At 46.1% G+C, this 15,932-nt stretch overlaps 1 protein-coding gene across 1 annotated transcript in view; it reads right to left on the bottom strand.

Annotated features, from left to right (window-relative positions):
• Positions 1 to 2,859: 2,859 nt before the first annotated feature.
• The window catches only part of TSPAN8 (tetraspanin 8), a 29,284-nt gene continuing 16,211 nt past the window's right edge, over positions 2,860 to 15,932 (bottom strand). The window contains exons 4-8 of the mRNA XM_046681947.1: positions 14,977 to 15,051; positions 14,787 to 14,894; positions 10,881 to 11,015; positions 7,521 to 7,604; positions 2,860 to 3,147 (exon numbers count right to left, since the gene is read on the bottom strand). Of these exons, the coding sequence (XP_046537903.1) occupies positions 3,094 to 3,147; positions 7,521 to 7,604; positions 10,881 to 11,015; positions 14,787 to 14,894; positions 14,977 to 15,051 (456 nt within the window). The 3' untranslated portion in view covers positions 2,860 to 3,093. The remainder of the gene's footprint in view (positions 3,148 to 7,520; positions 7,605 to 10,880; positions 11,016 to 14,786; positions 14,895 to 14,976; positions 15,052 to 15,932) is intronic.

Raw genomic sequence — 15,932 nt, 5'->3', positions numbered from 1 at the left:
GCGCTGCCACGGCTGTCAGCGCCTGCAGCCCGGCTCCCCGCTCCCCTGGGCTGTGATGGCCTCCCGCTGCGCAGCCTGGTCCTGCTTTGCTTTTCTTCTGAGGAAACTGCATTTCCCAGGCTCCCCTGTTTTCTGGCTTCCAGGCGAGTTCAGCCAAGGGTCGGAGGGGTGGGAGGGAGAAGCAGGGGCACTGCCCTTCTCTGCTCTGACAGCTGCCGCGTCACCCATGGCTCCCAGTCCTGCCTGACAGTGGTCCAGCCACGGCCGCATCTCCCTCGAGGTGGCCTGGATCCTGGGCTCTGGAAATGCTCCCTCTGTGCCCTAGTCCTAAGGGTGGCAGCACCTTCCTACTGTTGCTAAGCTCTGGGTTAGCTTGCCATCCCATTTGGCTTCTCACTTCCTCCATCACCCGTGTAAACAGCTGCCAGGGGCTGAACTGTGTCCCCCCAGATACCTCTGTTTGGGCCCTGACTCTCAGTGTGGCTGTGTTTGCAGTAAGGACGTAATTAGGATTAAACGAGGTCACGAGGGTGGAGCCCTGATCTGATAGGATCAACATCGTTACAGGAGGAGGCAGCAAAGAGCTCCCTCTCTGCCATGAGAGGACATGGTGGGACGGCGCCCACCCAGGCCAGAAGGAGAGCCCTCAGCGGGAACCCACCTGCCGGCACCCTGGTCTTGCCCTAGCAGCTTCCAGACGGTGAGGAAAGAGACCTCTGTTGCTGAGGCCGACCAGCCTGTGGCGTTTTGTTGTGGCAGCTGAGCCAACTGAGACAGCTGTGCCCTGAGTTATCTTCCTGTTGTTTGAAACAGCCAGAGAGTTGCGTTTTGCTGCCTGCCCGACAGACGCGGTCTCTATATCATTGATTTTACCACCAAATACCCTGCTATGTGCCTGACACTATGAAAAAGCGCTTCCACATTCATTTCCTTGTCTATTTCTCCCAACAACAGCGTCAGGCAGGGTGATGACACAGCATAAGGAGCACAGGCGTCGGGTCCACGAGGCTGAGTCACAGCCCCTCCTCTAACAGGCTGTGCAGGCTGAGAAAGTAGCTACATCACTGAGTCCCAGTTTCCTCGACAGCAAAGTGGGTCTAATTATGGTACCAGCCTGGAGGGTGGTTCTGGGTTAAGTGAGCAGCTCTATGAAAAGTGCTCACAATATTTGTGGTGTACAGGAAGTTCTCAGTAAATCTAAGTGTAGTTCTTAGCTACAGTTTACTGAGTGCCCAATATCCTCCAAGCCCTGTGGCAGGTACTGGACCGTGAAGACAAGACACAATCGATGTCTTCGAGGAGTCCCAGTATATGAACAGGCAATTATGATAAAATAGGGCAGGCTTAGTAATAGACATCCCACAGGAAAGCCAAACACAGCAGGACCCGTGACCAGGGCCTGGGGGAAAATCGTCTGCCCATAGTGTCTGTCCATATTGTCTACCCCATAAGGACATGGTGAGAAGAAACGAAATAAGAAAGCACAGTTTCTGGTAGAGCTCCTAGGAGAAAGATAGGCGTGTTTATCATTAACAGAGGAGCTAGAATGGGGGTGCCCAACTAGCCCAGGGCCCCCGTGTTCCCGCTCCTTGCCCCCACTGATACACCGGGTGATAACTGCTTGCCTTCCTTATCCTCCTCCTCAGAGGCTGAGTATACCCTACTCTCTAGAAGGAGTGTGGACCAGTACAACCACTTCAGAAAATTACTTGACAGAATCTATTAGATCTAAATGTTGTCTACAAAGCAACGCACCCCTCCCTGTCCACCCAGAAACGAGAACCTGCAGGAGCCAAAAGACGTCAGAGGGCGTTTCCAGCAGCTTTGTTCAAACTCGCGCCAAACTGGAGGCACAGCCCGAGCCCACCAACAGGAGGGTGGACACGCGCTCCGTGCTGTGTATTCACGGACAGCGGATCTCACGCGCGACGGGAATGAGCTACATTGCAACAATGCAGATGCATCTCCCAAACAGAATGTTGAGCAAAACAAGCCACAGCTTACTTACTGTTCCCTTTATGGAAAGTTCCAGAACAGGCCAAACGAATCTATGGTCATAGAAGTCAGAAGAGCGGCTACCTCTGGGGAGGTCTTTGCTGAGAAGGGCAGTGGTGTACTGGTAAATGTTTAACAACCAACTCTCAAAGAAGCAAAACCCCCTGATTTATAGCGTTTGCCACTGTCTGTGGTGTGAATACTCCCACCAACGTGGATTTCAAGCCACAACGTGACGTCACTGAGCGCAGTTAGCCGGGATGAGATGCACATGTGTGCGGCCCGCCCTGGCAAGTTGCTGCGGCTCTGCACGCGCTGGGAGGTGGCACGCAGGGCGTTCTCGTGCGCTGGAAACATTCCATGTCTCCATCTGCATGGCACTCACACAGGCGTACACTCAAGATTTGTTCACTTTATTGTGTGTAATTGTACCTCAGTAGCAAGTAAAATGTAAAAATGTCTGTAAGACCTAGAAAGACAAAAGCAGTTACATTATGTCCCAGAGGAAGATCCAGAGGGGTACCAGAGCCTCAGTGGCTGGAAAGACAGCACCCAGATTTTCTCGTGCCCACAGCAGAGACAGAAAGGAGAGACCATGAGAAGATTCTGGTACAGACATACAGGAGATGGTGGCTCTTTTATCTGGGCCACTCTGAACCTTTCAACTTGAGATTTAATCCGCTCTCAGCAGTGATGGCTGATACACCACACAACAGACAGCGCTGCTCCCGAAAGCTCAGATTCATGCCCGACAAAGCACGGCCCTGTCACCTGGGGATGAGGTCACCCCACTGGGCGGCTCCAGACGGACGTTTCGAGCACACCAACACCTGAACGCAATGATCAGACATGAAAAAGCACCGATGTAAACAATGTTAGTTTTATTTTGAGTAAAAATGCACATTCGTGTCATTTTCCTTGTGTCACTCGAATCTTAAATCTGTTCACTATGTCTGGAAGATATCTGTGGTCCAGCGAAATGAGGCGTTTTAATAGGACAGCTGCTCCTGACATATACAGCTCTCAGATATTTAGTCACAAAGCCAAAGCAAGACTTTAAAGCAGTTTGACTGATGGGAGCTTGACACATCCCTGGGTTCACTTGTTCCCGATCTGGCAGTACAAGACCATGGAAAATACCAGACCAAGTATCTGGAAAATAAAATCACAGGATTAGTGTGGAATTTAAGGGGAAACGCTGGGACATGATAAATAGATAGAAAGAACATTCTATGTGATGAAAAGACTCTGAGAGCTCTGATCCTATTTTTCTAAATCATCTCTCTTCCTGGGAAATGAGACTCCAACGGGACAAAGAGCACTGAAAAAGCTCTGTGAGTACTTTCTGTTTTAATGAGGGTTTTCAGCTGCCAATCCACGTCTAACCCTGCCTACCGGACCGCGCGTGGTACGGCTGCCACCAGAGGACCCTGCCCTTCGAGCCATCCCTCCTGGGGCGTGCAGCCCTGTGGCTCTGGGGGGCCCAGACCTCTGGGGGCTGAATGTACCTGTCGGTTCCATAAAAGGGTTGCCACCATCTGGTTTAGATCATCTGCATAAAAGTCAAGGAATCCAGAATTTCTCTTGCCATATTTTTAGGCATTGCCAACAGAAATGAAGAAAAGTAAATTTTTTTTCAAAGCTTCGAAATCTATGGGGAATAGCTGAATGCAGGAATTTCCTTTGAAATGAAAAATCACAGCTGAAACTCTGGGGCATAATTTCCATCTCATTAAGTGCCTCTCCCAAGAATGAGGGACCCCAAAACTTGCCCCAGTTGGCTCTGCAGTCATGCTCCGCATGCTGTGGTCTTGATGTGGAAATGACAGAAGGGCTGTGTGTGAGTCAGGGGGAAAGTTTGCTGCCCAGGCCCCCGTGAGGGGACAGGAGAATGAGGGGCCATGTACCCGAGTCATCGTCGCAATGGCCCCTCCCACACTGAGTCCTGCCTGCTCATTCTTTCCCGGAAATGCTTTTCAGGCGAGAACTACTGCCCTGTATTTCTTCCTTCTTAAAAAAAAGTCGATGCCAATTCTCTGCAAAAGTAGTAATTTCATTCAGAATCTTCTAAAAGTCAGGACTGAAATTGTCTTTTTGCCTTAAGTCTGGGCGACAAGTACCAAGAAAGAATCAAGAAAATGGGCAAAGTACTGGGACCAGGCAACTACCCTCTTCCACGGCCCCCTTGAAACAGACTCCCCCGCCTGTCAGCAGGCCAGACAGCTAATGTCCCACTTTCTTGCCTTTCTCTGCCTCTGAAAAGAAATTTTATCATTGTTCATAAAAATAGCAAATAATTCAAAGAGATTCACCACATAGCGATGCCAAAACTCAGGATAAACTTACTGAGTCATGTGCATGAGCTCCCACAATCTGAGGCAGCCTGAAAAATGTAAAGTTTTGGGGCCAGCCCAGTGGCGCAGCAGTTAAGCGTGCACGTTCCGCTTTGGCGGCCTGGGGTTCGCTGCTTTGGATCCCTGGTGCGGACATGGCAACGCTTGGCAAGCCATGCTGTGGTAGGCGTGCCACATATAAAGTACAGCAAGATGGGCACGGATGTTAGCTCAGGGCCAGTCTTCCTCAGAAAAAAGTGGAGGATTGGCAGATGTTAGCTCAGGACTAATCTTCCTCAAAAAAGAAAAAGAAGTAAAATGATCACCTTTCTCTTTTATCTGCTCTATTCCGGGACCTCCCATCGGGATGAGTTTTGTCCTACAAAGTGATGACTGCCAGTGTCAAGGGCTTTTTTTCTTAATTAAAGTGAGGAGAGAAAGTGCTGGTCATTTTTTTGTGCTTGTAATTTGCTGTAATCAAATAAGGAGAAAGATGATAGTCTAGATAATTAACTCAGAATAATGAGAATTCCGATGTCTCTAGATAAAATTTTCTTAGAAAAATAAAGCATTCTACATAGATTCCCAGCATCCCGTCAGAGGAGAATCCCACAGGACGTGGTCTTAGCAGAGCCTGGAAAACAACCCTGGGCCCGTCGGGGCCTCGCTCAGATGCACCACCGCCAGAGGCCACGTGTCGGAGCGTGGGTTTTTCATTTGGTGTTTTTCTATGGAGATAGTTTGAATGTATTTTCCGCAGGGAGCTATTTGCTCTGTTTCCTTCCTGAAAATATTTACTGCAGGGGTTTTCTCTCCAGGCACCTTCGTGTCTTCTTGAATCTGAACTTGGTAAGCGGAGCGGGTTGCTGCCTGTGTGTTAGGCGGCTGCACTCATGCCTGCGTCTACTGGATACATTTCATAGACTGGCTACCAGGAGACAGCTTTCTAAGCTCCGTTTTGAATAAAAAGAGAGGAACACCAAAGGATGCTTTTCCCTTCAAATCCTAGAGGGAGGGCAGGTTTTAGACTGAGGAAGTGAAAAAAAAGTTTCAAATAGTTCTTTGAACCAACTATATCATATCTACCCACAGTCTAGAAATCGCTCTTAATTTAACCAACGTAACTCAAAAAACAGTTATATTTTATGATATTATCATATAAATTACATTCCTATAAATTAATCAACAGAAGCTTTTTATTAAGGTATTTCCCTATACACATCTTTAGAACGACCAATAAAATATCTAAATATGTAACAAACACATGGAGCATACCAATTTCTTTCTTTCTTTTTTATTTGAGGAAGATTAGCCCTGAGCTAACTGCTGCCAATCCTCCTCTTTCTGCTGAGGAAGACTGGCCCTGAGCTAACATCCGTGCCCCCATCTTCCTCTATTTTATGTGGGATGCCTACCACAGCATGGCTTGACAAGCAGTGCCATGTCCGCACCTGGCATCTGAACCCGCCAATCCCAGGCCTCAGAAGTGGAGCGCACGAACTTAACTGCTCCACCACAGGGCCGGCCCCCACACCAATTTCATAAAATGCTGCAATGCTATTCCTCTTGAAATCTCATTTTCCATTACACATACTTGGATGCTTGGCAACGCCTTTGGCTCTGACAGAGGAGACCCCAATCTTCCCAGGGGATTCCATCCTTGTTTTCTCTGGCTTTGCTTTTGAGAAGCTTCTTAGAAGCATCTGTGAGTTGTGGGTGGTCACAGTCAGCTGTGTGGGTTTGAGTCTAATGTGGAATTTGACACTTACATCGATCTCCTCATTTGAAGCCTGCTTTTCAATCATTCGTCTAAAGGCTACTCTGCCAACATACGTGTGTGTTTGTGTGTGTGTGTGTGAGTTTATGTTTATAAACATCTGAGTGGACGTGTGGGATTCCTCTCTCACCTCTACAGCCACTAGTTTGTATTTCTAAATTAGCGTGAACCCAGAATACAGAGCAGAGAAACGAAGGACATTTCCCAAAGGCAGAATCGAGAGATTCGGATGAACTGCGCAGCACTCCTGGGCTCTGGTCATAAACAGCCACGTGTCAGAGGACGCTGCATCTTTAGACTATTCATTTGGGCTACAAGGAACCGACACTCAGCAGCCCGCTTGCTGCTGGCTGTCCCCACCCTCCCTCTAATGGTTGCTGCGAAATTGCACCAGGAACCCAGATGACGGCTGAGAACACTAAAGTGCTCAGGGCCGGCGAAGATTCCTCTCTGGCCGCAGTGTGGCACTCGCAGGAGGGGCAGCACCAGAATGCCAGGGAGCGAGGCGCGAACGTGGAGCTGACCAGCCAGCCCTCGGAGGCGCTGACCAGAGACGCCTCACACGTGGGGGATCCTCGCCAACCCCCCGAAATGGGATCTGAGTGAATTTGACTCACTTGCTCTCTAAATTAACCAAGATCTGGGACCATTCCAAAAATGCTTGTCTGAAGACTCTTATTTTATCTTTTTGGCAAAGAATTTTAGGCCACGTAAAAAATATCCTTCAGGTTCCTAAAAAAATTCATGCCAACATATAAAACTCCATACAGGATTGTTTTTCAACATCAGTAATCAAATTGATGAGCATAAACTCATAAGCCTTGAGCTTCCCTAAAATCTTCTCCAAGCGAGTCCGTATCCTGACAGCAAGGAATCAGTCAACTCTCCCTCGTTCCTGGAACCTGCTGGATTTCTCTAGAATGGAATAGCGGGAAGACAGCTCCCATACTCCTGCATGCGGATTTTATTTTCTGTTTCAAAATCGGAAAGGGAGATAAAAGGGTGAAGGTTGTGTCCAGGCTTGTTTGGTGCTATTTCTTCCAAATCAGGAAACTTTACCTCTCACGCTGGTTTTCAGTGGGAAAGGCTATCTGGGACTAAGAACTGTGTGGAAATTAATTCCATTTTTGTTTCCCAGTAGAGAGATCGTTCAGAAGTAACAGCCTCAGCCCTGCTCAGTTCATACAACTGTAACCCCCTCCCCAGACTCAGGCGAATAGGGGTTTCTGGGTGCAGATATGGGGGTGCTGGGTGCAGGCTGGGGTGTTGAGAGCAGATATGGGGGTCCTGGGTCCCTGGTGCTTTCCTGAAGCACTCAGCTTTTATTTGGCTCACCATAAATATTTGCTAGAAGAATTAATGAACCAACAAGGAAACGAATGAAGAGTCAATAATGCAAGTTATTAGTACTGTACCTCAATAACTGCCAGTCCAAACGCTATTCCAATAACCACGAGAATATGTTTTGCAACTAAGTCTTTTATCAAAGAAATGCATGGCTGTTAAGAGAACAAAACATAAAAAGTTATCCTTAATCAAGTTTTTACCTTATTCTAATGAATTTTTTTCCATTGGGTTGACTTTGTACATTGCTCCCTAGGAACACGCTCAGCAAAAAGGAATTCGGTTATTCCCACCACTGCATGCTCCTCCCCCAAAAAAGTTGTAATTGTTGCAGTTTGTTTATATATTAGAAAGCATTTGAGGAGCAAAATTTTGCTTCAGCTACCTGATTGCTGAATGTAGGGATCTTTAGCTATAAATAAGAATTTTATCCTGACTTGTGGTTGTTCATTTCAGTTAGCACCCTGACTGTGTGTTATTTACGTCTATAATCTGCAGCAGAGAGTTCCCTGGCTGGGTCTCCAGCTAATTGTATTGCAAGTTTTCATTTTTAAAACAAGGTTTTTCTAAAATCCCTTAATAATATTTATCAGGGTTATTTTTACCTTAAAAAGAAAAACACATTATGTCCACGATTATGCCCGTACTTTACAGAGAACTTAGAAAGCTTCCTCTCTGACACAGTTTTTGAAATTTATCCAAACCAGCATGCAATTCCAAGCTTCAAACTTTTCAGACCAGACTTAAAAACTCTAACAATTGTCAATTATTTGAATAATTCAAAAATGGAAAAATATTTCACAGTGTAATAGTGGTATAGTCTATATTGCCAGAAAATAGATCATTCTTATGAGAGTCTTACATGCACAAAGGGTCAACTAAATATTGCTGTTTTGTTCCATAAAATACGAGTTCTCCCCAAGGCTGAGAGCGACAGCTTTCTCCCCCTCACTCCTGAGCACCGAGTCTCTCCACTCTCATCTGATCCCACGGGGTGGACGTTCCAGGAAATTACGTCAATCGGGTGAAGCGTGAGATTAATGCTCGCGTGTACTCAGTCACAGTCAGTATATTTGAGAAGTTTTCTGGCCCCGTCCCCTCCAGATAACCAGGTTATCTTGGCAAAAGGGGGGGGGGGGGAAAGGAATGTAAATTATGGCCATTCCTGATTTTTAATTTTTCCAGACTTCTTGCAAATGACACAGGGCAAATGGAAGTATTTTATGAATTTATAACCTTCCTTTTGCGATACTGGTGTCTCTATCAGCCTATCTTCAGCTGATCTGTGTGTGAATTTAGAGGGAATTTCTCTTATTTTTTAGGATAATGCTGGGGCTTTTCAAAATCTATCCTGAGGAAAACCTCTTTAAGTTGAATCTTTCACAGGAGGCAGCAATCTGCAGTTGAATTCACCAGTCTCCTCCTCCTCCTGAGTGGAAACCACCTTCATTTGCCCCATATCATTTCCCCTCTTCCTTGTAGAGACTGTGTCTAAAGTTAGGTGGGCAGGAGGGGAGCAGGGAGGAATATGAAAGGTGAGAATAAGACTTTTTAGAGATGTTATTTTGACAGTGAAAACACGCGATAGCTCAGTCGGGAGAAAACTTCCCCGTTGAGTTACTTTAAATGCCAGTAACAGCAACACCCTCAGGACTCAGTCTCGATAGGATTCTGGTAAAGGACATGACAGTCAGCAGGAGAGAGGATCCCGAGACCCCTCCTGTTTCCTGATACGTGATTAACCTCAGCCGCCATTAGTAACCAAAGCAAGAGTGAGAACAGCCTTCAGGAATTACAGAAATTAGTTTACCGAATCCTAGCAGCCTTTGTGGAGCTCTCTCCCAAGGAGACTGTAATCTCCTCGAGGTCCAGAAGCTTGAATGATTCCAGCCAGGGTCTGTCTGACACACAGCTGGCCCTGAAGGATAACGGTGTGGGGGACTGGAATTGGCCGCCCCAAGATACATCTCTTTGGCATGAGGATTATTTTTGGCTGGTTACTTTTAAAAACTGCAGACATGAGAGAAACTCTGAACAGTAATATGTACTTACCCTTTGTTAAGTGACATTTACATTGTAAAGGAAATCTCCATCTGTAAAGGTGTCTCCCTCTCTGCACCAGGAAGAAGGGGGATGACCTTATCTCCAGAAATTCTCATCAGTGCGGAAGGCAAGGACCTAAATCTGCATAATAACCTGACTCTCGTTTACTGTACTTGTCTGGTAACCTCCTGTAACTGACTCCCCCACCCCAACAGCCTCCTTTGCAGCTGAAGAGGGTATTTAAGGTGGGGGCTTCAGCCATTTTGGCGAGTTGCCCAGGTTGCCTGAGCCTCTCCCATGTATACATGTTATAAAGCTTTGTTTAATTTTCTCCTGTTGTTCTCTCTCATGGGAATTTAATTCCTTCTCCAGCCAGAAGGACCCAGAGTGGGTAGAGGAGATGTCTTCCTCCCCTACCACAGCAAGTAACGGGACATGGAGATCAGTGTCAGTTTGGTAAACACTCCTTCCGGCAGAAGGAGCAAATGTGTGGAGCCCTGTGCTGAGGACCAGCTGTCAGGTCCTCCAGGAAGCCATACCTCGAAGCCGGGACACTGCGTTAGATGGTCCCCTACCTCCTTGTGCCCCCTTTCCAAGAAACACCCAGGCTTCATTGGACCAAAGTTGCCTGATTATCTTTCTCTCCTTCCTGTTTACACTTCAGCCCCGTGCATGCAGGCGTCGCGCCGTCCAGAAATGGACTGCCAGTGGCTGCAGTAGGCCTGGTGTGTGGGAGGCGGTCAGTCCATATTTGATGAATTAACAATAATAAGAAATACGACTACGACCTCCACAAGTGACATAAGTATGGCATCTCCAGCACGTACAAGATAAACCCAGCTCTTCTACCTGACTTTAAACGTCTGGGTTCGCGCCGTCTCAACCGCAGCGATAATTTGGTAGATTGGTAGGTACACATAACATCCAGAGCCCAAACCCCCAGGCCAAGTACTTTCCTCCCACCCATACAGTTACCTGAAAAAAGGGGACTTCTCACAAAAAAAGAAAACTTTGCTGTGAAAATATAGATTTCTAGAACTTAAGTTACAATAGGAAAAATAGAAGATAATAATGACTAAAGTCACCAGAGAGAGGCCAAAATAAGCTTTCATCTGCTAGTTTGTCCTTTGCTCCCCCTGAGGTGGAATGTTTCTTTGATCTGTTACCATTGAGTTTAAATGATGCGAGACTCACAGAAGAAATGAAATGCTTCCTTTTTCTATATCTGCTTTTATCTTTAAATAAAGATTTCTTTTTTATTTCGGAAATTCCTGGGACTTTATGTCATGATTCCCGTTGGAAGTGCTGCAATCTAATTTTTTGTAGAGACTTTCAGTGTGAAAAGTTAACAGAACTACTTACTGTGGCAAATTTGACTTAGTTCTCACCTGTTTGTAAACGCTTTTATTATCATAAGTTGTACAAGATGAACCTGATGTGTCTGTACATTCACAGGACTTGTAATGTTGTTGAAAATTACTTCCCCAGTCAGCAGCGCCATTGACCAATCCACAGCATTTAAACTGTTTGATGAAAAGTAGATATGAAAAGGTATCACTAAAGAAGATAAAAACATTGTCAACACATTCACTCATATTCTTCTGAAACCACTATTAAGAAGTTTTTATACTAAAATATCGTGTAAATCTTTTCACCCACCTCTCTGAAGGTAGAAGCAAAAATGAAGGAATCGTCCATTTTGTTCTTAATATTGATGAAGGAAAATAGGGTTGCAGATGCAAAAGTGTGAGGAACTTGGCGAGAAGATAAAAAACTTACCTGCCAGTTTTTAATGACAAAAGAGAGGGCAGAATCCAATCTAAGTATCCTAGATCCTGGGAAAGAAGCTTCCAAAGAGTTCATGACACAGAGTCATGGTCTCTTCGAAGAACTTTTGCTCAAAAGAGATGAGAGGCTTAAAAAATGAAAATTCCATCTCATGATCTTTGATGACTTTTGGAAGAGACAGAGAAGAGGGTTCGAGGCATCTCAGGGGCAAAGAAGATGCTTAGTGGGCCCCCGTGAGATTGACTTTTACCTGGACGGCCGCAAAATGGGGGAAGGGGTGCAAATGAGGATGAAACTCTTGAATAACGTCAGGAAGGGGCCAGAATAAACAGAAACATGGGGAAACACTACAGGAACTTGTGGTCATGTTTGGGGAAGAAAAACAAGGAAGTGTTAAGACCAGCGACTCAGGGTAGATGGCACGTAATATTATTAGACGAAAGAGAGAAGCAGTTATGCCTCATCATGTCCTATTTTCTCCATTAGGGAGAAAACTCGTCATGCAGAAGGGTAGGAAAAAAATTGCTGATGAGAATAGAACCAAGACGGGGTGGTTTTCCAGCCTCAGATGCATTCGCATGCCAGGACAGCAAAAGGACCTCCCCATACTGGCTGGGTGACCGTGTTACCCACATCACCGAAACCTCTCTGTGCCACCGTTTCTTCATCTGTAAGACACAGATAATAGTAGTTGCTAATGATAGGCTCTAACTCGTAGATTTGCTGTAAAGATAAAAATGAGAAAACCCATGTGAAGCTATGCGGTGCTCACCCGGCACCTGGCTTGCAGAAAGCGCTCACTACAAGTCAGCTGTTACGTTGTTGCTTTTGTTTTGTGGCAGTTCTCGTTCCCATTGTGCTCTCACGTGAACGTGGTCATCGATGATTTAGATAAAGATGTGAAACTCTCATCAGCTCTGCAGTTGCTATGGAGGTGGGAGTGGTGACCGATATACTGGAGAACAGAATCGACTTCCAGAGACAGTTCACACATGGACTCAAACCAACGAGTTCAACTGAGGTGGACATAAAGTCTTGCACTTTGGCTGGGAGACTTAATTGCACAAACATATGACTCACTAGACATTCATAGGACAAACAGCTGGAAGTTTCCGCTGGTCCCAAGGTCAATCAATATTAGCAAAGAGGGAAATCTTGAAACAACTACTTTCCTTTCCACGGTAAGCATGACTAATTGCTCTCTCTTTCTGATTAAATAATCTTGAATAGTATTGATGCAGACACTCCAGACCAGAAAGAACATAAGTCCCACTCTATGCACGCACAGATCAGTCCACACTGGAGTGCAATATAGCTTGGGGTTCCTTCGGGAAGCACAGACATCTTTACAGAGATGGAGTGGGAGGCAAAGGGGCTAAACGTGGCCTGATACCTGTCACCAGGTGAGAAGTGGGAGCAGCTGGGGAGGAGGCTGGTCAGGACTGCTGAAAGTGTTATATCAGCAGATGAACAAGGCTCAGAGCAGTGACCTCTGGACAAATAGTCACCCCGCGAATTCCAGAGGGGCACACTCTGAGAGAAAGCCACGTAGTATCTACAAGCTCTGTCCGTGTGGGGTGGGCCCCCGGTCACCCAGCCAGGGTCCGAGGTAGGAGTCTTTCTCCAAAGACGCATGACTAAAAAAACAAAGCCCTGGTGGATAAGAAAAGAAACGACTCAGAACTGACCATAAAAAAGGCCTATAGTCCTAGGAACACAGAGAGCTTCAGACACAGGATTTGTGTGTGAAAACGGAAGGAATTAGGACTTGTGCTACGACCACAGAACATGTAGACCCTGTGGTCGGCATCGAGACCTGGGAAACAGGGACAACACGCAGCAAGTGTGACTCAGGACCCAGGCCAGAGACCCAGTGGTCACCTGTCGTGTGCTTGGTCCCTGGTGGGGAGGACCAAGGATGCTCAGTCCCCCAGCGGAGGAACTGAGCTGTGTAAATTCCTCCTGCGTTAAACCTGGGTTAATCTGGGCTCTAGAGGGGGGAATGACTGTGGAGGGAGGGTCAGAGGCTGCTGCTGTCGGGGGGCTGGGGCAGCACAACCCGGGCAGTAACACGGGGACTGATGTACTGGGCTTCTGCTCTCGGAAACGACACTTTAAGCAGAAATGTTACAAGCTGGAGTCTATCCAAATGGGAACTGGGGAACGCTCTGGTAAAAATGTCGTCTGATCAATAGCTCAAGAAACCAAGGATGCTTCCACTTGAAAAACAAAGCTTTTATCAGTCACATGGTAGCCATTTTCAAAGAAAAAGTTGGAATGTGCAGAAGCATCAGTAGATTTTCTTTTTCCTCGGAAACTCCAGAAAGAAGAAGTAGGACTAAATGATGCGCATTCTTGGGAGGCAGATTTTGTTTCAAACTAGGAAAGAACACACTGATCATCAGACTTGGGTATAAATGGGATGGGGTGGGCAAAGATTGGTAAACTTTCAGCTCTTCAGAGGGTGGATGCACATGAAGGTAAAATACTTCAATCAACGAGAAGTCTGGTTAAACGTCGTGAAACCCAGCTCTCCTCTAGGATTCTGGGAATTTCTATGACACATGTGGAATGAACTCTCCATACAGTCACTGTGATGGGAATTCCGAGCTGAGAAGGTGTGGTGGGGAGGAGTTTCACAGTGAGTAATATCTGAGGCAAGCTTCAAAGAATGTGATGTATTTGGAGAGAGAGAGACAAGTAGTAAGTACACTGCAAGGGCGGGGATGGTGCAGAGACAGGAAGGCAGACTTGCTAAGGGCCCCTGGCCTGCCCGGCATGCTCCTTGGGGAGCAGTCTTCAGCAGGGCTCAGAGACGGGGCAGGAGCCAGACAGGGTACACCTCCAGTGCCTCCCAAGGTTTTACTTTACCCAAAAGAGAGCGAAGCAGCCAAAATAAACAAATGAATAAATAAATAAGGGAGGAGCGAGAGTACTGATTAGAAAGAATTAACTAGTCAGACAGATCTGGGTTCAGATTCCAACCCCGTCACTTGTTGGCTGTCCAACTTCTCTAAGCCCTAATTTCATCTGTCAAATAGGGACAATGAGATGAGCTGCATTACCATCTCGCAGAGTTGTGGCGAGAATTTGGTGAACTCTGAGCGTAAAGCCTGGCGCGTGGTGAGTGGCAGGCCTGTCAGCTCTAATTATTTCACAAGAGGGGGGCAGGCACGCAGCCAGAGAGAGAAACAGAGACTCCTCAAACACACCCTCCTTCGAAACGGCAAATAGTAAAGCAATTATTGACTTGGCCCAGTCAAGCTTAATCTGTCATAAACATATTTTCTTAATCTCTGTCATTCTAAACTGCTTCAGAACTTTGAAATAAGCTGGAAAAGAATTAGAAATATTCTTGGATTTTTCTTATTGCATGGTGACGGAATAATCAGTCAAAATCTGCGAAATGGACACATCTTTCAACCTTTAAAGAATACACCTGTTAAAAATTAAGTCAACACAGAAGCGCTATGTCCAACTCCCCAAATGACCACAGTTCTAATTACCTCTTCCTGAAATTCACTCAGAGCTTCCTGGAAGGATTTCCCACTTTCATCTGCTGTGCTCAGAAGCTTCACGTTATCATAGAGGGTCTCATTCAGAATGCGCTGAGTCTGGAAATTGAAAAGTATTGTGAAATTCTTCATGCCAGAAGGTAGCATTTCCAAAGTTGTCAAATGTCATGTGTGTACACACCTGAGACTTGAAAGCGGCCCCCAGGATGCCGGCTGCCACCTGGAGAAGCAGGATCAGAAGCAGGCCTATGAAGAACTGAGAGGAGAAGGGGCGTCTGTTTTACATTCCTGTGTGATCAGCAACGTCCAGGGACATTCGGGCAGAAGCATCTCTCGGCAGTGGGGACCCAGTCACAGCTGGGCTGTGAACCACACTCTTCATTTATCCCACCCTTTGCCTCAAGAAGCAAATTTTGGGGCATCACTACTAAGAAATATTTGCTGCAAAGACTGATGAAGGAAAGTGATTAAAACGAGGATTTATTGATGGGACTGTGGGCATTGGTGTGATGCTGAATGGAGGGAAGTTTGAACACTTAGATAACATTTCTTGAATATTATCTTTCTCCTTCTCTTTCTTCATCAAACATCAAAACAGCAACAGAACCGACTTCAAAACAACGTTCTAGAATCACCTGGGGTCTTATCAATGTGGATTCCTGAAACCTGCCTCAGATCCGCTGAATCTAAGTTTGGAGAATATGGCCCACAAATTAGTTTTTTTTAACACAAGCTCCTCAAGTAATTAAATTCCCCAAGTTGCAGAAGAGGCCTTGTCACTCAAGAAGCAGCCACCAGAGATGCTATTACAGTCCCGTTAAGACCATCTCCACCTCCCTGTCATAAAGGGACAGTTAGAAATAGCTTCCCGGGGACTGACACCACTGAGTTCATCAGAGAAACGAGCTTAGACGAACTCTGACAAATCCTTATGTCTGCTTTATAGCTAATAAATACTTGAGGATTTTTCTAATATTTTTCTATATCCACTGTTATTTTCTAATATATATGTTAAAAGTGAGTGTCTGTGGGTTGTCCGGACCCGATCCGCCCTCCATGGAGCTTCCTAAGTGACAGATCCGATTGTCTTGGTCCCTTACAGTTTCCTTAGCCTGGAGCAGGATTTGACTGCAGTCC

This window comes from Equus quagga, chromosome 1, assembly GCF_021613505.1.
Source record: "Equus quagga isolate Etosha38 chromosome 1, UCLA_HA_Equagga_1.0, whole genome shotgun sequence".
NCBI classification, from domain to species: domain Eukaryota; kingdom Metazoa; phylum Chordata; class Mammalia; order Perissodactyla; family Equidae; genus Equus; species Equus quagga.
This window is presented reverse-complemented; position numbering and strand designations above follow the sequence as displayed.